The sequence below is a fragment of the Suricata suricatta genome, chromosome 2 (assembly GCF_006229205.1).
Source record: "Suricata suricatta isolate VVHF042 chromosome 2, meerkat_22Aug2017_6uvM2_HiC, whole genome shotgun sequence".
NCBI classification, from domain to species: Eukaryota; Metazoa; Chordata; class Mammalia; order Carnivora; family Herpestidae; genus Suricata; species Suricata suricatta.
The window spans coordinates 64,579,384-64,601,274 of NC_043701.1; the positions used below are offsets into that span (position 1 = coordinate 64,579,384).

The 21,891-nt window shown below is 42.4% G+C and overlaps 1 protein-coding gene across 1 annotated transcript in view; it reads left to right on the top strand.

Moving 5' to 3' along the window:
- SLC26A5 (solute carrier family 26 member 5) overlaps positions 1-21,891 on the top strand; it is a 27,142-nt gene that overhangs the window by 1,891 nt on the left and 3,360 nt on the right. Inside the window, exons 2-13 of the mRNA XM_029918787.1 lie at positions 881-1,020; positions 6,858-6,968; positions 8,042-8,208; positions 8,748-8,912; positions 11,517-11,669; positions 13,229-13,311; positions 17,257-17,404; positions 18,432-18,545; positions 19,827-19,904; positions 20,584-20,679; positions 20,912-21,018; positions 21,782-21,842. Of these exons, the coding sequence (XP_029774647.1) occupies positions 881-1,020; positions 6,858-6,968; positions 8,042-8,208; positions 8,748-8,912; positions 11,517-11,669; positions 13,229-13,311; positions 17,257-17,404; positions 18,432-18,545; positions 19,827-19,904; positions 20,584-20,679; positions 20,912-21,018; positions 21,782-21,842 (1,423 nt within the window). The remainder of the gene's footprint in view (positions 1-880; positions 1,021-6,857; positions 6,969-8,041; positions 8,209-8,747; positions 8,913-11,516; positions 11,670-13,228; positions 13,312-17,256; positions 17,405-18,431; positions 18,546-19,826; positions 19,905-20,583; positions 20,680-20,911; positions 21,019-21,781; positions 21,843-21,891) is intronic.

The following is a 21,891-nucleotide window of genomic DNA, read 5'->3' on the forward strand; positions in this document are numbered from 1 at the left end:
TGCAAACTTGCCGTACCCTCACCAGGAATATTCACTCTACTGGTGAGCTCAAATAGCTCCCGACATCAATGCAAAGTCTTGGTTTTAGCAGTATGCTATTCCACCTAATCAAGACAACTAGACACAGAATCCGTTAGTACACTCCAGTGACAAATGGTGTTTTGAGTTTATCTGATCAAAGACCCTAAAGCATTTCAGATACATATTCATAAACCCATAACACTCAATATAAATGTCCGTCATTTGATAAGGAAGAGAGAAACTAACGGGGCCTGCTGGTCAATGGCTCCACCTTCAAAAATTGACTCAAGCAGGGGTGACTGAGTGGCTCAGTTGGTTAAGCATCTGACTTTGGCTCACGCCATGATCTCAAGGTTTGTGAGTTTGAGCCCCCCATCAGGCTCTGTGCTGACAGCTCGGAGCCTGGAGCCTGCTTCAGATTCTGTGTCTCCCTTTCTTTCTGCCACTCCTCTGCTCATGCTGTCTCTCTCTGTCTCTCAAAAGTAAATGTAAAAAAAAAATTATACCAAAAAAATTGACACAGTAAATAATTCCTTTACTTTGCTTTTACACCAACACAGAAAGCACATTTAGAATGTCATCTATTAATAGCTTCCAGGGTATCCCCATTGTTTCAAAACTAAGTTATTTTTCATGGCACGTTGTAGAGCATTACTATAGAGCCAATTCAGATGTTTCCATTGAAAAAAAAAAAAAGGAAAAAAGGAAGCTCTTGCTGTTTCTGATCTCTGCAGAGTGGCAAGGTCATTATTAGCTCCAAATGGGAATTTGTCCTTATTGTTCCAGGCTATGAGGAAGGTATAACGCCTTGGTGTGAAATGTTCCTCATTTTATTTTATTTATTTTTTTGTCCTCCCAGATGTACTCCTAAGAAGATACGAAATATCATTTATATGTTCCTGCCCATAACTAAGTGGTTGCCCGCGTACAAGTTCAAAGAGTATGTGTTGGGTGACTTGGTCTCAGGCATAAGCACAGGGGTACTTCAGCTTCCTCAAGGTCAGTAGGTATATTTATTTCTTTTTGTTGTTTCCCTTGCTGGTATCTCTTCAAACACTGTTGACCTGTTTTCTGTTTAATTTTATCATGTTGCAAATTCATACTTTTATCATATCATCCTAAAGGAATTTTTCAGGGAAGCCTGGGTGGTTCAGTTGGTTGAGTGTCTGGCTTCACCTCAGGTCATGGCCTCACAGTTTGTGAGTTTGAGCCCCACTAATTGGGCTTGCTTTTGTCAGCACAGAGCTCACTTCAGATCCTTTGTCCCTCTTTCTCACTGTTCCTCCCCACCACTCATGGTCTCTCTCAGAAATGAATAAACACTAAAAATAATAATAATAAAATAAAGGAATTTTTCAGAAATCATTTCCCCTTAAAAAGCCCAGAGACAGTAGTTGTAAAATGTGATGATACTGTTTTGCAAATCAGAACCTTTAGGAACTGATTGGACATGACCTACTTCTTGCCAGGTTAATCATTGATTGAACATGTTGTTGGGGTTTTCTTTGTTAAGGTTCTTGACTTAAAAATCCATATTCTAATCACAGGGAACCAGTATAGACTGAATTCTTCTTACGTTTGTGTGATTTTATCTGTGATATAAGAATTTAAGAAAATGCTCATGAATTTATTCATTTATTCACACATTTATCAAGCATCTGCCTAACCCTCCTTGTCCTTATGGAACTAACTGTTCAATCAGGCAGAAAGACATGGATCAAATGCACATACAAAATTTGGGGTGCTTAAAAATTGAGTCAATTGAGTGTCCAACTCTTGATTTCAGCTCAGTTCATGATCCCAGGGTCATGGGGTTGAACCCTGCATCAGCCCGGAGACTGCTTAGGACTTTCTCTCTCTCCCTTTGCCCCTCTCCCTGCTCATGTTCTTTGTCTCACTAAAATTAAAAAAAAAAAAAAATCAAAAGCACATATAATTTTTTAATTACAAATGATGTTAAACACTTTAAAGGAAAATATAGAGTACCAGAAGATAATTATAGGGGAACCTAACTTGAGTAGCTAAGTCACCAAAAATTCTTCAGGAGACAGAGATTTGGGCCCTGAAGGATGTGTGTGAGGCAGGTAAAGAATGAGAGGAAGTGCATTTGAGGCCAAAGGAATAGCATGTGTGAAGACACTTAGGAAAAGAATTGAGGATTTGAAGACTTAATTTGAAGAATTAACAGAGAAGCAGCTAGCTAGGGGGTGGGAGGCCAGGGGCTGGTGGTCAGCGAGGTGAGCAGTGACGGGTCTACACAGCCTTGTTAGCCACTTTTTGGATGTCACCCTGAGTGCACTGAAAACTATCACCATGCTTTACTTGGGGTTTCTTTCTTTCTAAGAGGTCACTGAGACTGCTTTGGGGGCGTTGGATTTGGTTGGTGAGAGAGGCATCAGAAGGAAAGTAGGGAGACCAATTAAAGCTTATAGTGACTCATTGTAGCAAAAAGTGATAATGGCTTGTACAGCCTCTAGGTCAGTTGCCAAGACTCTATTCCCTTCTTTAGTTTCACAAAAATTAATTAGCAAATGATCAATTGGTCAAAAATAAAATCACTTCCCCTAATGATCACTCAGCAAATTTTTAATTTTCCAAGTAACTGATTTACCAAATCTTTTAAACAAAACCCTCTTTTAAGCCAGGTTTGGGAAAGTTTTTCTCATCCATTTTGACACCAACACCCCAAGGACAGAGAAGGGGGCAGGTTCAAAGGCAGAGGTGGCCGCAGGGAGGGGAACATCCCAAGGCTCAGCTTTTGAAACAGAAAACAAGTGAAACTGACCTTTGGTCAAGTTGGACAGATAAGGTGACAGGAAGTGATGCAGTGAATCTGTGTAAACTAACACCTTGGAGAAATCCTCACGATTCTACCAGAAATTTATCTTTGACCATTTACCCTTCTTTCATCTTGATCTAGGTGGTGGCTATAAAAATGGAAATAATTATTAAAATATATGCTATATTTTATGATAAAATCAGCCAGATGGTCTGTTGGATTGATTTGGGGAAGAAAGATGGGAAAAAGGCATGTCAAAAATTAAGGTTTCTGGGCTGAAGAGTTGGATGTGGGGACAATGAGAAAGAAGGATGGTCAAGAGTGTCTGAGATTTCTGGCTCCAGTGGCTGAAGGCTGCAGGTGCCATTTGTAGACATAATAAAGCTGTGGGAGGAGTGGATTTGAAGGGTAAGTTTGCAGATGTTAAATCTGAAATGTTTGTGAGATAGAACCATGGACACTGCAGGTTTATATTTAAAATGTGATGGGTTCAAAAGAGAGGTGTGGAGTACATATGTCAGTCTGGAGATCTTTGACATACAGGGGACGTTTAAACCATGGCAGTAGACAAGGCCACACAAGAGAATGTGGAATAAAAGAGAAGGGAGCCAAGATCAAGCTTTGTCCAACATTGAAAAACAGAGGAGGAACTGGCAAAAGAGAGTGAAAAAGAAACATCTGGAGAAGAGGAAGGAGAACCAGGACTTTGTGGTATTACAGAAAGGACAAAATAATTTAAAAACACGGAATGATCCAGTAGGTCAAACACTAAGAGGTGTAGGTCATCCCACAAACAAACTTGTATGGAAAAGATATTTTTCTGCTCATCACTAGTCAGTGAAGATGGATAAATATGGGGGAAAATGTAGCACAGATAGAAAGCCAAGAGACAGTAAGTTAATTTCTTGTGGTTGATAAATTATTTGTAAAAAGACTTCATTAATTGACTTGAAGATCTGCTTCTCTAATTCATTTAAAGTCCCTCCAGGTGTGCGAGGATGGCTCAGCTAAGTATCCGACTCATGAGCTGAACTCAGGTCATGATTTCATGGTTCCTGAGATTGAGCCCCATAATGGACTCTCTGTCTCTCTGACAGATTGTGATTTTGTCTCTCCCTCTCTCCATCAAAATAAACAAACATTAAATAAATAAATAAATAAAGTCCTTCTAAAATGGTGGTAAAGGAGAGGGAAATGGTGTAAACTAGCAAGGACAAAGAAAATGGGAGAGCAGATGCTGTGGAGTAGGGAAAAAAAAAAAGATAGTGATGGACAAGAGACAACTGAATTATCAGTGGAGAAAACTGGTATTTAGGTGTGTGCCTTGCAGAACATTGGGAAATTGGTGGCTCTGAGTATTGCCAAAGGTGAGAGGCAGATGGTTGGAAGTAAGAGAATGGGTTGAAAGTCTGTGTAATACGTAGCACACAGGTAAAGGCCCAGGTGCCCACACCAGCGCCATGCCATGGATGGAAGGGTGAACACAATGAAAGATGGTCAGGGGGGATTAAGTCTACACATTGAGCTGTGCATCTCAGAAGAGCCTCCAGGACCTTGCAGCCCAAAGTAAATGATGAACTGCTCCCAGAGAAATGAGCTGTAGTGACAACCGGGGGTTCTCCAACCAAGGTGCTGGCTGTTCACCCAGTGGCTGCACAATGCACATGAGACGTCAAGGAAGAACACAAACCAAACAGAAAGAAGACCATTGGGTACATAAATGGTGGAGAAGGCAAAATAAAACATATTTGTTCTGTAATATCCTCAACAAGATGTATAAGCATATTGAATCCATGAGATAAGAAAAGGATGTGACTTTATAAAGAGCCTTTAGAGAACAACAAAGAGCTCATAGAAATTACAAATATGACAGTGAGAATAAAATATTCAGTCAAGAGCTGGAAGACAGAGGAAATCTCCTGGCGGTAGAAGAAAATGATGAATGAGTGAACAGTAAGAAAGACAAGAACACTAGAGGATCAGTCCTGGAGTTCCGTCATCTACTGGCAGTTCTGGAAAGAAAAGAAGAGACTACTAAAGAGTATTTTAAGAATTGAAGTACATGAGTTTTCTGACTGAGAGGAACCACCAAGTACCCAGCAGAGTAATAAAAAATAAAATGAGGCACACCATTATAAAATATCAGAAGACTGGGATAAATAAAAGATCTCAAAACTTTTTATAAAAGAGAAAAGGTCACATAATAGGGATATAGCTAAGAGGATGCTGAAAAAACAAAGTCTATAGTTTACATCTGAAACTGATAGGTTAGGAATGACATGGGGCACCTGGGTGGCTCAGTCAGTTGAGCATCCTACTCTTGATTTCGGCTCAGGTCATGATCCCAGTTGTGGGATGAAGCCCCACATTGGGCTTTGTGCTGAGTGTGGAGCCTGCTTGGGACCCTCTTTCTCTCTCCCTCTGCCCCTCTCCTCCTCTTGCTCTTGCTCTTTCTAAAATTAAAACCACAACAATGTCAACACATGGTTTAGAGTGAGGTTTCTCAACTCCCACACCATACTGGCGGCAGCCCCCACCTCAGTCAGCCATAATAATAAAAAATGTCTCCTGACATTGCCGGATGTCCCGTGGGGGGCAAACTCCTCTCAGTTGAGAACTGCTGATTTAGAGAAATGTGAGAAATGGTAGAAAAACAGCTTGGGGTGTCTGGGTGGCTCATTCGGTTAAGTGTCCGACTTTGGCTCAGGTCATCATCTCCTGGTTCGTGAGTTCAAGCCCCATGTTGGGCTCTGTGCTGACAGCTCAGAGCCTTGAACCTGCTTTGGATTCTGTGTCTTTCTCTCTCTGCCACTCCATCACTCATGCTCTCTCACTTTCAAAAATAAGTAGACATTTAAAAAAGAAAGGAAAAAAGAAACAGAACAACTTGAAAGTGAGTGCCTCTGGGGGGCAGAACCTGGAGAGCCAGGCAGAAAAGACCTGGCTTATCTTCAGAGCCACTTGGTACTGCTTGAGTCTTTAAACTATGGACATGTATTCCTTTGAAATAAAAATTAAAAAATAGAGTTTAAAAAAAATAATATTAAAATAACCATATTGTTACATGTGCTGAGGATGCTTCCCCAGCTCTTCTCTTGCTAAAATTTTTTTCTCCACAACATGACAATGCACGAAGTGAATTTTCTAGTTGTCCAGGATATTTGGCTGAGGCCCCTGAGCTGAGAAGAAAGGGTGGGTCTGAAGACCAGACCGTCTATGCAAAACTGTGAGTGAGTGACACCAAACTGTCTCTTTAGTACATCACTTCACTAGGATATATGAGGCACCAGGTTTTATGATAATCAATTTATTATGAGAATTTTCTAGACAGAGGTGAAAGCACTATCGGTTTCACCTCCACTGAAAAGTCCAGGAAGAAGGGACTCCAAGAGAACCATTCAGAGCCCTGGACACGTGTCCCCTGTAGTTTTGGGGGATTGTTGCTAATTATTGTAAGAAAAAAAAACTACAGGTAAAAGGGTATAAACCACCCAGGTAGGCAGAATGGAGAGCCCTCCAGGGGGCATGGCCTGCACTTTCAAAGCTTCTTGGGATAAAGGGGCCAGGCTTGCCTATGGGATCAGTGGGCGCCCTGGAAGGTCACCTGTCTTGGCTCATTTGAAAGGCACCTGCCCGAGAAGACTGCTTCGGAGGAACATGAGACAGAGAGGACCTGGAAGAGGTGTAAGAACTGGAAGTTGGGAGTTTCTTATTGAAAAGGGGTCCCCCCAAAACCCCACAAAAACACCCCATTAGAGAAACAGCCAGCATTTGGCCATCAACACAGATTACAGCTGCACTGGGCAAGTAAGACTTCCGGCCCTCTTCTAGACTGGGAAAGACTCAAACAGAAATATCCACCCTCTGTCAAGGAGATGACCAGGGAAATTGTCTCAGCCTGGGAAGAGGATTGGGATGGAAGGATGGACCGGTGAAGACACATCTGCTTAAGTTAACATGGCTTTCACCTCTTCATCCTGCAGAACTGGGAGAAAACTGTGGGTAACCCTCTGATTTCTAATGATCTCCCCATTTCTGTTTGGTTTCAATCCCGCAGGGTTAGCCTTTGCAATGCTGGCTGCCGTGCCTCCAGTGTTTGGCCTGTACTCTTCATTTTATCCTGTTATCATGTATTGTTTTCTTGGAACCTCCAGACACATATCCATAGGTAAGAGCTTAGAGTTGCTATTTTATACCATTCCATTTGGATCTCCAAGCTCTGCTGTGTGCCAAAGAAACAGCATGTTTGTTACCAGAACCTCTGCTTAATAATAACTTTTTGTTACTGATACTGCTATAGAAGAACACACTCCCCCACACCCAGATTTCTAGAACTAATAGCTTTCTTACAATCCTGGCATAATGAAAAAAGACCATTTTCTTGTGTAAAAAGAAATTGTTGACATCTGCAAAATAAGTACTTTAGGCTCATAATACAGTTTTACTTTTTGTTTATTTTATTAGTGGCATTGCGTGTTCCTAATTACTATGCACATATTACATTTTCATACTATTTTAGGCTTTGGATTATACATGATTTTTCCCAGTGTATTTAGGATAAGATTTATACAGATTTTGTAAGAGTGTTGACGCTGCTTGAGGCTGCCACCAGCAAACCCATACACAGTGTTTCCAGTGTCTGGTGCTGGGTAACAAATACTCCCCCAAATTTAGCAGCTTGAAATACTTGTTTTCATTATCTTACACAGTTCCCATAGGTCAGGATTTGGAAAGCGCTCATCTGGGCAGTTCTGGCTCAGCGTCTGTGGTGCAGTTGAGCATCCAAGGGGAAGTTTCCCTCCACAGGGTCCTAACTGAGCGCTCTCACACTCAGCGCCTTGGCACAAGCAACTGTTACAGCTGTCAGCTGGAAGCTGCGTCACGCTTGTTCCCTAGCCTCAGAGGCCACACAGTATCACTTGGCTGCATTCTTCTGGTGGCTAGCATGTCACAAGTCCATCCAGATTCAAGGAAAGAGGAATTAGACTACCTCTTAACAGGCAAATACATGTCCAGGTTCTAGAAGAGTATGTAGGAGAGAAGATCTCATCATGGTCATGTGTAGAGAATACGATCTGTCCATACACAGCGTACACATAAACCAGGAGTTGAGGCCTAAGGAGGGCAGGGCAGCTTTAGGTCAGTGATGAGTTAGTCACCTCACCTGTGTCCGCTTGAGTGCCAGCAACAGCCTTGTGAGATACACTGAACACGATATCCCTAACGCTTCACCATTTTCAGGTCCATTCGCTGTTATTAGCCTGATGATTGGTGGTGTGGCTGTTCGATTAGTACCAGATGATATAGTTATTCCAGGAGGAGTAAACGCAACCAATGGTACGGAAGCAAGGGATGCCTTGAGAGTGAAAGTCGCCATGTCCGTGACCTTACTTTCAGGAATCATCCAGGTAGTATTCACAGATGGAGAAATGGGCTGTCGTTTGTTCATTTAATAGATACCTGTAGAGCCCTCGTGGCTGGCCTGTACGGTGGGCAAGGTCAGCCAGCCAAGGCCTAGAGCTCAGGGTTCCAAGCGTTCAGGACCCCAGTCCCCTGCATGCCTTCCTTAAGGTAGTAGTTATTAGGAACTAGCAAGCTTCAGTCACGTCCTTTAGAGATTCCAAAAAGCAAGAAAAGTTGAAAGCAGGACTGATTAGTAATTAGTAATCTCTTATCTGCTTGGGAGGAACAGGAGATGACCTTGACTAAACTTGCCCCCAGTGCTGAGGAACAGTGTTGTCCTCTGCTGCACGGGGCTCCAAGCCGCTGCAGACCTTCCCTTGTTTTCTGCATAACCGCTGATGTGCGGACTACTTAACCTGCTGCAAATGCAAGGTTGTCGTGGTAGAAAGTGGTCCAGAAAGAACTTGTGTATGTTTGCTGCTGGTTTTAACTTCCTGACCTATCATGTGATTTATTTTTTCTTTGTCATTTAAAAAAAAAAAAGTTTTGCCTAGGTGTCTGTAGGTTTGGATTTGTGGCCATATACCTCACGGAGCCCCTGGTCCGTGGGTTTACCACCGCGGCTGCTGTGCACGTCTTCACCTCCATGTTAAAATACCTGTTTGGAGTTAAAACAAAGCGGTACAGTGGGATCTTTTCAGTGGTGTATGTAAGTAAGCTACTTCCTGACTTACTCCTGCTTCTTTTTCCTTCTGTATTTTCTCCTTCTCTTTTGTATCTCTTTTCCTTTCGAGGCTCACTTTTCTATTTTCCAAGAATTAAAATAAAATGGGAAAGATTGCATTATTCTAATACTTTTCTGAGACCCCTACAAGGGGAATTAAACCTTTAAGTCCCGTTTTATTAATATGTGATACCTCACAAGGAATTTTTTATTAGATCTTCATTTGGTGCCTGTTCCTTTACCCTAATTAGCTGAAGAGATCGCTTTTTCTTAGAACCAAATTGTGTTTCTCTTTGGGAACTAACATGATTTAAAAGCATTATGTGAGAACACATCTCTCTGAAACTGCTTACTCAAGCAGGCAACAAAAATAAGATTTAGCTAATATGATTACCCATTTAGTCTAATAAAATGTATGTTGACCCTTGCACCCAACTCTGAGAAAATGTAAATTATTTGCAGGCACATAGGGAACAATGGTGAGAACTGATCACGTTGAAAACTGATCATGAACTCTAAAAATTCAATTATTTTTTCACACAGTGCAACATAATTAGCAACCAATAACTAAATATAGCTTTATGTTTTTTCTTCAATAGCTTTTATACTTTCTTGAAAGAGGTTACAATTTATGAAAATACAATAAGAAAACTAAAGGATGATATAACAGTGATTATATACATCAGTAATCCATCAGTGGTCTAGGCAAGCCTACCAATCTACTACTTGCTTGCCTTTTTATTTTCCTGGCTTAGTTGGAAATATTGAAGAAGAATAATGAAGGAATTTCTAAAGTTATGAAATGATAAATGTTTCAAAATACAAAAAAAATAAGTTCACTCTAACCTCTTAATGATCTTTACATTTATAAACAAGTACAATGGACTCATAGAGTGATAGAGAAATAAAATGAGGTTTATTCAATTTTTCAAGTTCATTTTCTTGTTATTCTTTGGAATAACACATAAATATATAATGTAAAATATTAATGCTTACAAATATAGAAATTTTCAAGAAAAAAGAAACCTCAAAATTAAAAATAAATCAAATGGATCTTATTGTAAATGGAGGACTATCTATCTATCTATATATGTATATAACTAATTCAACACCTATGCCTATTGAACATTCATTTAGTTTATTGCTTATGCAGGGAAGGAAAACTTTTCTTTCCTTCTAGTTTTTTTGACTGGTCTAATTAAATTGACACAAGACAGATTAAAACCCCATACATTTGGAAACCAAAAATCCTGCTTCTAAATATCCCCTGAATAAGGAAGACATTATGAAATAATTAAAACCAAATGACAGGTAAGATACTACATATCACAATGTCTGAGCTGCTGCTAAAGTTAGTCTTGCCCAGAAGGACCAATGGCCCCTGCAGGTATCTCTGTGCCTGTCACCATGCTGGGCACAGCAGTGGGTGAGTGGAGACGGCCCTTGCCCTCTTCGAGCCCACAGTCCAAAGAGAAGACAAGTAGTAAGCCATTAATTGCATCCATATGTAATTAATTACAAATTGTCTTAAGTGCTATGAAAGTTGAATAGGGACACATTTGGATTAGGGGTCTAAGAAAGTTGCTTGGAGAAAGTGACATTTAAATTGAGTCCATGATTGATTAAGAATGGAATCAAGCTGCAGGAACATTCCCTAATAACTAAATTCTTCGTTTCCCATAGTAGCTGATAACATGCTTCCTCCTCTGAGATTTCTCTCAATGCCTTGTCACAAAGGAAATAGAGCAGAAGAGCACTGAGTGTGCTCTAGACATTGACAGGTAAGGTGTGGAGCCTGGGCTCCATGTAACCTCCTCTCCCAGAGTCCTGTGAGTACTGAGCGTATTTGGGGTGCTGAGGCTACAACCCTCAGATAAAATTAACTGGCTTTCTTTTCTGAGTCTCTGGACTTCTTCCAAACTTCAGCACTCTGTTGCCTTAGAAGTACGCCTGATCTCTTTTTGATCTGCTAACCATGACCTCTTTCTCCCTCTTTCACCTCCAAAAATCCTTTTCATATATTCATCTTTGCATTACTTTGCTGATATCAACCAATCCCTAATCCTTTCCCAAGGCTCAGGACTCAGCTTAAGGAATACTTTACTAAATATGATAATACTGCATTGAGCCAGAACCAAACCAAAAAAACACCACATACCATAAGACTGTTGGAAGGGCACCTGGGTGGCTCAGGCAGTTGAGGCGTCTGACTCTTGGTTTCGGCCTGAGTTGTGATCCCAAGGTCATGGGATCGAGCCCTGTGTCAGGCTCCGCACTGAGCATGGAGTCTGCTTTAGATTCTCTCTCTCTGCCTCGGCCCCTCTTCCCCCCTCGTGCTCTCTCTCTCTCTCTCTCTCTCTCTCTGAAGAATAAAAACTAAATAAGATTGTTGGATAAGAATTGCAACCATAAAGCTGTATGGCTGGGTAAAAATGCGTCCTAATTGGTGAGAGAGAGAGAGATTTAAATCTGAGAACTTTTAACTAGAAAGATGCAGAAAGGGGATGGCTGGTGTGAATTTGTGCACTAGTGTCTGTCTATTCAGCGGTCATTGCCTGATGTAAACATCCAGTGTTTGCTGTGTTACAGAGTACAGTTGCTGTGTTGCAGAATGTTAAAAACCTCAACGTGTGTTCCCTAGGCGTCGGGCTGATGGTTTTTGGTTTGCTGTTGGGTGGCAAGGAGTTTAATGAGAGATTTAAGGAGAAATTACCGGCACCCATTCCTTTAGAGTTCTTTGCGGTAAGTCAACTTTGGCTACAGGTATCTAGCCATTTGGTTGAGGGATTTGGACAGGGGAGGAGCAAGGAAGTTCTACCTTTTTTTCCTCTCAGTTCTGCCAAGAGAAAGATAGAATTTGTCAAGGGGAACTTTCACAAATACACAGACAACAAAGAAAATCTATTAGAGTGTAGGCAGGGATGATTTTTAAAATATAGATGAAGGTTATCCATAAAAATTTTAATATGAATTACCTCTGAGTGATGAGATGATGGAAGATTTTTCTTCCTCAAAATTTTTATTGTCTGATTATTTTATAATGAACACCTATAACTTGAAAAAATTAAGCTGTCTCCATTTTGAAAAGAGCAAGAGACAAAGGTTCCCAGACTTTCTTGCTTCCCGGCACTCCTACGCCAAAAGGAATACCTAACAGTTCCATTTATTAAGTAGTTAAGTCTAAACAACTTAATATATATTTACATCTAACAACTTGGGAACTATTGTAAAAATAATGCATGTGCATTAAAATACTGTGTATTGTATTATATTCTTAAATGACCACAATTGCTTATTAATAATGTTACCTTATTATTGGTTCCCTGCATCACTCACCACCACGAGGGACTGGCTGCCCACCCTGGCCAGCCCTAATTCTCAACTGAATGACCCACCCAGAAGGTTCTATAGCAATAGTTTTTCCTTTTTTTTTTTTTTTTAATGTTTTATTTATTTTTGAGACAGAGACAGAGCATGAGAGGGGGAGGGGCAGAAAGAGAAGGAGACACAGAACCGGAAGCAGGCTCCAGGCTCTGAGCTAACTGTCAGCACAGAGGCTGACGCGGGGCTCGAACCCACGAACATGAGATCTGACCTGAGCTGAAGTCGGAGGCTTAACTGACTGAGCCACCCAGGCGCCCCAGCAATAGTTCTTCAAGATGAAGAAAATTGCCTTCTCTCCTTCTGTTATTTTTCCCTCATACTTCATTACGCGTTCTGTTTTACAAACCAACTAAATCTATGCCCTGACCATTCAAGAGGGCTCACGCACAGTGGCATTGTGACCCTGGCAGTAACGGAGAAGGGAGAAGACCACTGCAGGGTGCTGGTGGAGGCCTCTAACCACAGTTGGCGCTGCTGATGTGGAAAGAGTCAGCAGAAGGATTGTGGATCCAAACATCCGTTTTATAATGACACCCTGTCAGTAGACTGCCTTCACAATATACTTACAGCGCCCCTAGTTCATGCCACGTTCGCCAGAAACAGCTACACAAGGCAAAGCCAGCTTCTGAAAGGTTTTATGGCTCTTTCTGTTCACAGTCAACTAGCCAAACACCTCAGCACAGACCAGAGTAAAAGAAAACTCCAGACCACAAGGAAACTGTAGAGTCCATTTTAACTGTGTGGGAAAGAGCCATTAGGAGAAGTTAGAAATGCTGGAAGCTAACTATAATTCTTTTTAAACTGAAAATTGAAAGGGAGAATAGATTTTGGCTTGGCTGACAAACTGTTTGAAACTCACTTTTGTGGCAGTTGAATTTTCATCTATAAAGGCACCTTTGGATTTGTGTCTGTTTTAGGTGGTGATGGGAACTGGCATTTCAGCTGGGTTTAACTTGCAAGAATCGTACAATGTGGACGTCGTTGGGACGCTTCCTCTGGGGTAGGAGAGCAATTCCAAGTGATGGTGCGACTTGAGCAATCGATAGACCTATTGTTGTTTCTAACTCCTGCCGTAGTATTCTTTCCATCAAAAATCTTTTTTCTACATATCAAACAGCTGAGGCTTTGGAATTTTTTGCTTTTTAGCATGTATGTGGTGTGTGTGTGTGTGTGTGTGTGTGTGAGAGAGAGAGAGAGAGAGATTAAAAAACACCACCTAACAGACAATTTATCATTTTCATCATACAGTTCAGTATGTTAAGTATATTCACATTGTTGTGAAACATATCTCTATCTATATCACATTTTTTTATTCATTCATCCAACAATAGATGTGGGTGTGCAGATATGTCTTCAAGACCCTGCTTGTTCTTTTGTATAAATACCCAGAGATGGGATTGCTGGATCATATGATAATTGTATTTTTAACTTTCTGAGGAACTTCCATTCTATTTCCCATAGTAGTCACACCATCTTACAATCCCACAACAGTGGGATGCAATGTTTCCTTTTGTTTCCTATTGTTTAGCACTTCCTGGTCTTTAAAATCTCTCCATAGACAGCATAGGAACTAAAAGCAAAAAGATCTAAATCTAGCCAGACACCAACTGTATGACCTTGGGCAAGTCACATCTCCTCTCAGGGCCCCAGTCTCTTCCCCTCCGGTTAGCACAGCCGACAATGCCTGTCTGGAGGGCAGCTGTGAAGCTCCTGGCGCTGGTGTGCACCAAACACCTGGCACACACCTGGGAGCATTTAAAACACATGAACTGGAAGTTCTGTGGCTCATTATTTCAACAAATTTCCTAGTTTCTAGTTTCCTCTTCAAATTTTTTTCAAATTGTCTAGTTTCAAATGATATATTCTTTCCTTCATTAATTTTATGTAACTCTACATTTAAAATTTTTTTACTATTCTAAGGGTGCCTGGGTGGCTTAGTAAGGTGAGCATCCAATCATGATTTTGGCTCAGGTCTCATGGTTCATGAGATCAAGCCCCATGTTGGGCTCTGTGCTGACAGTACAGAGCCTGCTTGTGATTCTGTCTCCCTCTCTTTGCTTCTCCCCTGCTTGCTTGCTCTCTCTCATTCCCTCTATTTAAATAAACACTTAAAATTTTTTTTTTACTATTCTCTTTATATTTGAAGGAGCTAGAGTAACTATGAGCTTCTCTTCACCTCACTCTGTTCCTCTCTGACATGTTCTGGCTGTCTCTGCATCTGTCTGTCTTTCTGTCTTTTGTACTATCTCTTTTCCTTGCCACCTCTCTTTCCAGGTGAGCACAATCAGATGTTTCCCCGGATGCTGGGCATTGATGAACCTGGCCTTGCCTCTGGTCCTATCAAAGAATCTCCTGGGAGGCACAGGGGCAGAACTGCTCTTGAAGCCAGAGTTCACCTCCAACACCCAGAGCAAGTGTTGAAGGAGGGTGCAGGCAGTCCACTTCAGAACAATGGATTGTGGTCATGAACATACCACTTAAGATTCCCTGTAAAGGTATAGTCTGGCAATAACACTTTTCTATTTGGACTTATAAAATGCTTTAATACCCACCACCTCAACTGGTACCCACAATAACACTATTGACATATATGCCATGCCCACTTTACAAGACAAGAAAGTTCGTTGATTTAGCGTATGTTTATTGGGTGCCTAGTATGTGCCAGGGACATGGCCGTTAAAAACAAAAGTAGCCACACAAGCAAAAAAGTGTCTGCCCTCATGGAGCTTATATTGTCCAGGGGAACGGAGGAAGGAGAGACAGAGAATAAACAGTGAGAAGTGCTGTGAAGACAGGGAGGCCAGGTAAGTGATGGGAGGGGCTCTGGTGACTGTGAGGCAGACTGTCAGAGAAGGCGACAGTTGAGAGACACAGGTGAGGTTTAGTGACTCACTGGTGAGGCCCAGCCTGGACCCAGAATGCAGTTACCCCATACTCCGTGGTTGGCTGTTTCCGTTACCTCACACCTGAGTCTCTAACATAATTAGCCATGTGATAAACATTAGTCTTTGACTGGATTCAATAGATAACTCTATTCAATAATCACAAATAATTTGATTAAATGTGACTTCTTACACTTAGATTTCTCCTTTTAAAAATCTGAAAACCACAATAATTTCTACCCAAGACCTTCCTATTGCATTGCACCCAAATATGTTGCTTTTCCTCCATGTGTGAGAACCACACTTTAAAGGAAAAACAGATTGTACCTTTTCTAAAACTTGGCTACCCTTTCTAGAACTTTGCCCAAAACCAAGAAGGAAACAAAGAATGCTTCCCTGACCATATATCTACGTTTCAGTTATCTATGAGTCTTACTGCCGGGTAACAGCTCCAAAATGAAGTCTTACAGCAACACAATTCACATTCTCGGTAGAGCAGCCAGGTGGCTCTGCTGGTGCCCCTCGGGGCTGGCACGCAGCCGCGGACGCGGGAAGGTGTGCCTGGTGCCGGAGGCTGCGTTCACATGTCTGTTACCTCAGGTGGAGGGGCTGTGGCAGTGGATGGCAAGCTGTCACCTTCTCCCCACGTGGTGACTCCAGCAGGGTAGCCGGACTCTTTCGTGTGGTGGCTCAGGGAAATGCGACCATGGCAATATATCTTGTTTCTTGGTTTACTTTCCTTAATTCATTCCAAAATACATTCTTCTCTCATATTCTTATTGTGCAGTCCCAAATCTGCGAGGGCTTCCCTCTTGGCTAGTGCTTCTGTCACAAAGCATAAGGGAAAGACAGTAAGTTTATAGTCAGAACTCCTGGGTTTGACTCCCTGCTCCATCTTAGGCAAATTACTTAATATCTGCAAGGATCCTTTTTTTTTTTTCACCTGTAAATTAGGATAATAATGGCACCTAACAGGATTGTTGTGAGGACAGATGTCATAGGTCAAGTATATAACACATAACATAGGCTTAATATACATAGGGATGGGGTTTTTTTCCTTCTTCCCGTCCCGTCCCTTTCACTTACCGCAGAACCTGAGACACCAGCTGCAGCACTGGGACATGACACAGTAAGAGAAACAGGTGCAGGGAAGCAGGTTCTGCATGGTTTTTGTGGTATTTGGTAGATGAGCCATTTGCCCTTGGACGAGTTGCTTAGTTTCACTATGCATTTTCTTCATCTGTAAATGGGGAATAAATATAGTGGAATGGCGCCTAGCTCACAGGGCTAGCAGAGATAAATAAGCACAGAACTTGGCAGAGAGGAAGCACCTAAAAATATTGTTGCTATTGTGGTTACTATTTAGACCAATACCTTGAATTGGATCAGGTGCCTCTGAAAACCTCCACCGCCCCTCCCCCCATTCCATTCTAGGAAATCCCTATTTTGTTCCTTTAGGACAAGGGTTCCAAACTGTAACAACAGACCATAAAAACTGTGTTCTCCACTGGTCCCTCCAATTGCCCAGGACTCCCAGGTGAGACCCCAGAGGTATAATCTGCTGTTGTTGTTTTCTCGTGTTAGAGACTCACCTCAAAGGGGCCTGGGAAGCAGAGTCCTTATTTGCTCCAAGGAGGAGCAGTCTGGACAGTAGTTCTCCTCTAAGATGGCCCTTTGAGCACCCTCCCTGCCCCTCGAACTTGGGTTTGAATGTCTTGTGCCACCTGAGCAGTTTGCTGACCCTCCTCTTCCTGTTCTGTGTCTTACTTACACCTGCCATACAGGGTGTCATGAGGTATGAGGTTACTCCTTGTCTAAATAAAACGGCATCTGATGTCTGCTGATAACCCCTTCAGGTAGAAAGCCGGTACTCAAGGGTTGGGGCCTAAAAAGAACCTCTGTGTGTCCAAGAGGGCACTCCTTTTTGCCAAACCAGAGCAAACAGGTATCCGAGTGCTGATCACCTCATTTGCAGATGAGGCCCTTCTGAAATGCTCCCCTATAGTTGCATGTTTTTCCCCAGTGGTCACAACGCTCGGGTTACAGTCAGCTCAACCTTTCAGGTTACTGCCCCCAGCCAACCCGGACACCAGCCTCTTCCACCTCGTGTACGTGGACGCCATCGCCATAGCCATCGTTGGATTTTCAGTGACCATCTCCATGGCCAAGACATTGGCAAATAAACACGGCTACCAAGTGGATGGCAATCAGGTAAACATCATTAATTCCCTGCAGATGTTTCTTTGTGGTATAATCATCCTGCTGTGCTCCACAATGCAGATGAATTGGATTTCTCTGTCTTGATAGAAAAACTTCTGGTATGATGGTGGAGGGGTTGGAAACATGTATTTATGTAACACTACAATTTTTTTTCATTATTTATGTGCGTTAGATCATCAGAACACTGAGGTGCAGAGTCCTACCTCTTGCCACCGGTGGGGGTCCTGTTAGGAAGATGAAACCTCTGACCGGAGGCTTTCAGTTTGACTCTGGCAGATGTTGGCCCTGTTTTTAAAGCTCACAGCCTGAGAAGCAAATGTTATTCTAGAACCATTTCTAGTCTACAGGAAGACTTCTCTTTGTTCACTAAACTTGGAACGTATTATTCATGACTCAAACTCCCCATTATATTCTTTGCCATCTCCTTTTATACTACCTACTCGCTATCTACAGATAAGGTATTTGAATCCCATGAGCCATCATTTCAGCAGGACAATGACTATTTTAACACACGGTATGTTTCTAAGAGATTAAATGCTCCACATTCACACAAGACACGATGATCCAACTAGGAAGACTGGAAGTATCCCTGAGAGCAGGACTCACTCACTGATCCCAGGAGGACACTAGCATGTGTCGAAGAGCAAGAGACCAAGGCATTTAAAAGATGCCAGCGGTTCTATATACCAGTAACTTACTCATAAAAATATTTTGTCCCTTTTGCTGCAGTTTTCTTTAAAACAAAAAACAAAAAACACATTCATGTAGCAGAGTGTGTTTGGGAAAGAGGGGACTAGGTAGTGAGTGCAGCTTGTATCTCTGACAGAATAAGAACTCCTTTTCTGCCACCTTAACTTATTCAATAATCCCTATTTTACACTCACGCTAAACAAACTCCTGTATCTAGAAAGAGAATGAAGAGACAGCCTCTACTGTTGAAAATGTGTATTAAATGAGCCATCATGACTCTTTTCCTGAAGAATGACTGACCTCTTGTGTCCTTTTCCCCCTGGAAAAGGAGCTCATTGCCCTGGGCCTGTGCAATTCCATCGGCTCACTCTTCCAGACTTTCTCAATTTCATGCTCCTTATCTCGAAGCCTTGTTCAGGAGGGAACTGGAGGGAAGACACAGGTGTGTACACAATGGGCCTCTGAGGATGGGTGGTCCTGATTTGGGGTGGTAAACTTTAAAAATTTTTTTAGGTTTATTTATTTACTTAGCTGGGGAAGGGCAGAGAGAGGGAAAGAGAGAATCCTAAGCAGACTGCACACTGCCAGCCTGCAGCCCGATGCAGGGCTCCATCCCACGAACCATGAGATCATGACCTGAGCCAAAATCCAGAGTGGAACACTTAACCGACTAAGCCACCCACGCACCCCTGGGGCGGTAAACTTTAATCCCTTGATTCTGTTCTGATCCTGAACATAGCTGCTCTGTGTGAAGATCGATACCCCACTGAGCTGTGTAGTAAATCAGAGAAAGGCATGAATGGTTGAAGCAAATCCCAGGAACTGAATCTACAGGAAAGAGCTATATTCTCCAGTTAACTCAAAATTCTCCAACACCACTGCCACCAGCAAACCTCAAAGTTCAGATGTGTTATCATGAAAGCCTGGGAACTGGGTATGGTCAGGATGCCAGCACCGTCCAATAGAACATTCTGCAGCGACAGGGGTGCCTTTACACCATCCAGTATGACAACCACCAGCCACCAGTGGCCTTGAGCGCTTGAAATGTGGGCAACGCAACCAAGATCTGAATTTTTAATTGTATTTAGTTTTTATTTTAAAAATGTAATAGCTGAATGTGGTCGGCGGCCACCACATTGAGCAGGAGAATCTCTTGACTGTTGTGGGTCTTGGGTCAGCACCATTATCTCCTTCCCCTCACCCCTGACAAGGGCATTTTGACCAGGGTATTTAATCATTTCAGCTTCTGTATAAAAGCTGTAAGAGAGGGGCGCCTGGGTGGCTCAGTTGGTTGAATGTTTGACTCTTGATTTCTGCTTAGGTCATGATATCAAGGTCATGGGAGTAAGCGCTGTGGAGCCCTGTGTGCTCCACACTGAGCATGGAGCCTGCTTGGGATTCTTTCTCTCTCTGTCTCTCTCTCTCTCTCTCTCTCTCTCTCTCTCTCGCTCTCTCTCTCTCTCTCTCTGTCTTTCCTCCTCTGTCCCTTTTCCCCACTAACTCTTTCTAAAAAAGATAAATAAAAAGTAAAAGCTCTAAGAGAAACCAGCTTTCAGAAAGAGAATGGGAAGGAATATTGGTATATGTAATGGTTTTAATGACTTGTTTGAACCCATAGTTTCTTGATCTTCCTACAGCGATTATCAAAACACTAAGATTACTCTCTGCCCGCCTCTTACTCGTGTCTCCTAAAAGCCCCTTCCATGTGTCTTCTCTCATTCAGCTTGCAGGTTGTTTGGCCTCGTTGATGATTCTGCTGGTCATATTAGCCACTGGATTCCTCTTCGAATCATTACCCCAGGTGTGTAACTTAGACTTGGCGTGACATTTTTCCATGTGTAGAGATTTCTCTATTTTATGTGTTGGTATTTTTGTGACTGTCTCGTGGGTTTTTACTGTAACCCTAGCAGGGTGGTGTGAGAAAAGGCCAAGGCTGGGGCCAAGATACTGCTTCACAATCTACAGTCTGCCCCACAATCTGGGAAAGCCATCTCAGTATCTCTGGGTCTACGTTTCCTTATCAGCAAAGTGGGGGTTTGGACTGATTCATCTCCAAGATCCCTTCTCTCTTGGATCTCCTGTGACCTTATACCCCATTACAAATCTGAGATGGCCTTCACTCCTAAGACATTTGTTTGCTGACCTATTTACTCTAGTAGAGATCAGGAACAATGCAGAGTGGAGAAAATCATAATCTAGGATGACCATGGGTGAACTAATTCCTCGAGTACCAAGTTTAATTCTGAACCTCTTGACCACCATGCAGGTTTGCTACTAGGATATAAGCCTGGTTTTCCAAGGCCCATTTTAGCTAACCAAGTCCTGAAAATCCAGGTGTTCATGGCTCCAAACGTACCATCACTGCTGCATGGGAAGTGAGTGGGGAGAGGATGTGGGGAGGGCAGCAGGACAGTGAGGAGCCAGCAAAGGGGGCTCTGTGGACGCAAGAAGAGAGGCATGCGTCATGTGCTCTGTTTCAGGCTGTGCTGTCGGCCATTGTGATTGTCAACCTGAAAGGAATGTTCATGCAGTTCTCAGATCTCCCCTTTTTCTGGAGAACAAGCAAAATAGAGCTGGTAAGTAACAGATGATTGTTAGGTTAATATATCCTAGCAACACATGGATGATGCTGATAAAAATGTGAGAAAGCTAAGATAGTGCGGTTATTTGTTCTATGTAGTATCCATTTAGGCAAGGTTAGAATCTGTGTGTATATGAGAGAGGGAGTGACAGAGAGAGAGAGAGAGACCGAGACCCTTTGGAAATTTTCAGCCTGATTCTACACAAAGCTTTCTGTCTTTTGTTTAGACCATCTGGCTTACTACATTTGTTTCCTCCTTGTTCCTGGGATTGGACTATGGTTTGATTACAGCTGTGATTATTGCTCTGCTGACGGTGATTTACAGAACCCAGAGGTGAGTGTACAAATTGGGATAGATGTGATTGCCCGGCCTGAAATTGCAGTGTTGACTTTAAATATACTGTGTTTGCCGACTGACACCGTTAGACTATAAGGATCTTGATTGTGGAGGCAATGTCCCCGGAGTCTAGTACGGGGCCTGTAGCGTGTATTCTCTGCAAACTTGTTGAAAGAATCCACCCAGAAAAACAGCTAACGTTTGTGTTGTATATTCTGACTCACAAAGCACTTGTGCATACCTGCTAAGAGGTACCAGAGCATTATAGCAAGACCATGGAATGTCAAATCAAAGCCCTTGAGCCACATTCTGGCTTTGCTGATCCCTCCGACATATAATAACTCACTCCTCTAGGCCTCAATTTCTCATCCACACAACAGCAGAAATAAGCCTAGGACATTGGATATGATAAGGTAATATGAGGTGTTCAAGACATAGTATCTGTCATCATTACAGTATCCAACTTGAACCAGGTCATCCTATAAAAAGAGGGCTTTCCAAAAAGAATGTTTAAAATCAATTCAAAGTGAAGAAAACGTCTAGGCTAATTTGGGATTTTTTCATTTTCTCCCCACACCTTCAGCTGACTACCACCCCATGGGCCAGAGCCTGTTACAGGAAGCAAAAAGAAAAGCTTCTCCCCTACTTTCAAATAAGAGTAGGAAGACAGTTCTGTCTACTTGGTGGATAAGAATTTGAGTTGCACATTCCCTGGCATAGCTTGAACTCTGCACAGTTCACTTTTGCCCCCATCTTTAAGTGCCTGGGTCCTTTATCCTGACCAGCCTGGGGGCGGGGGTGAGGGTGCGTGTACAGTCTGTGTATGTGAGGTATATGTGCTGTGTACGCGTGTGTACATTCGGGGCAGAG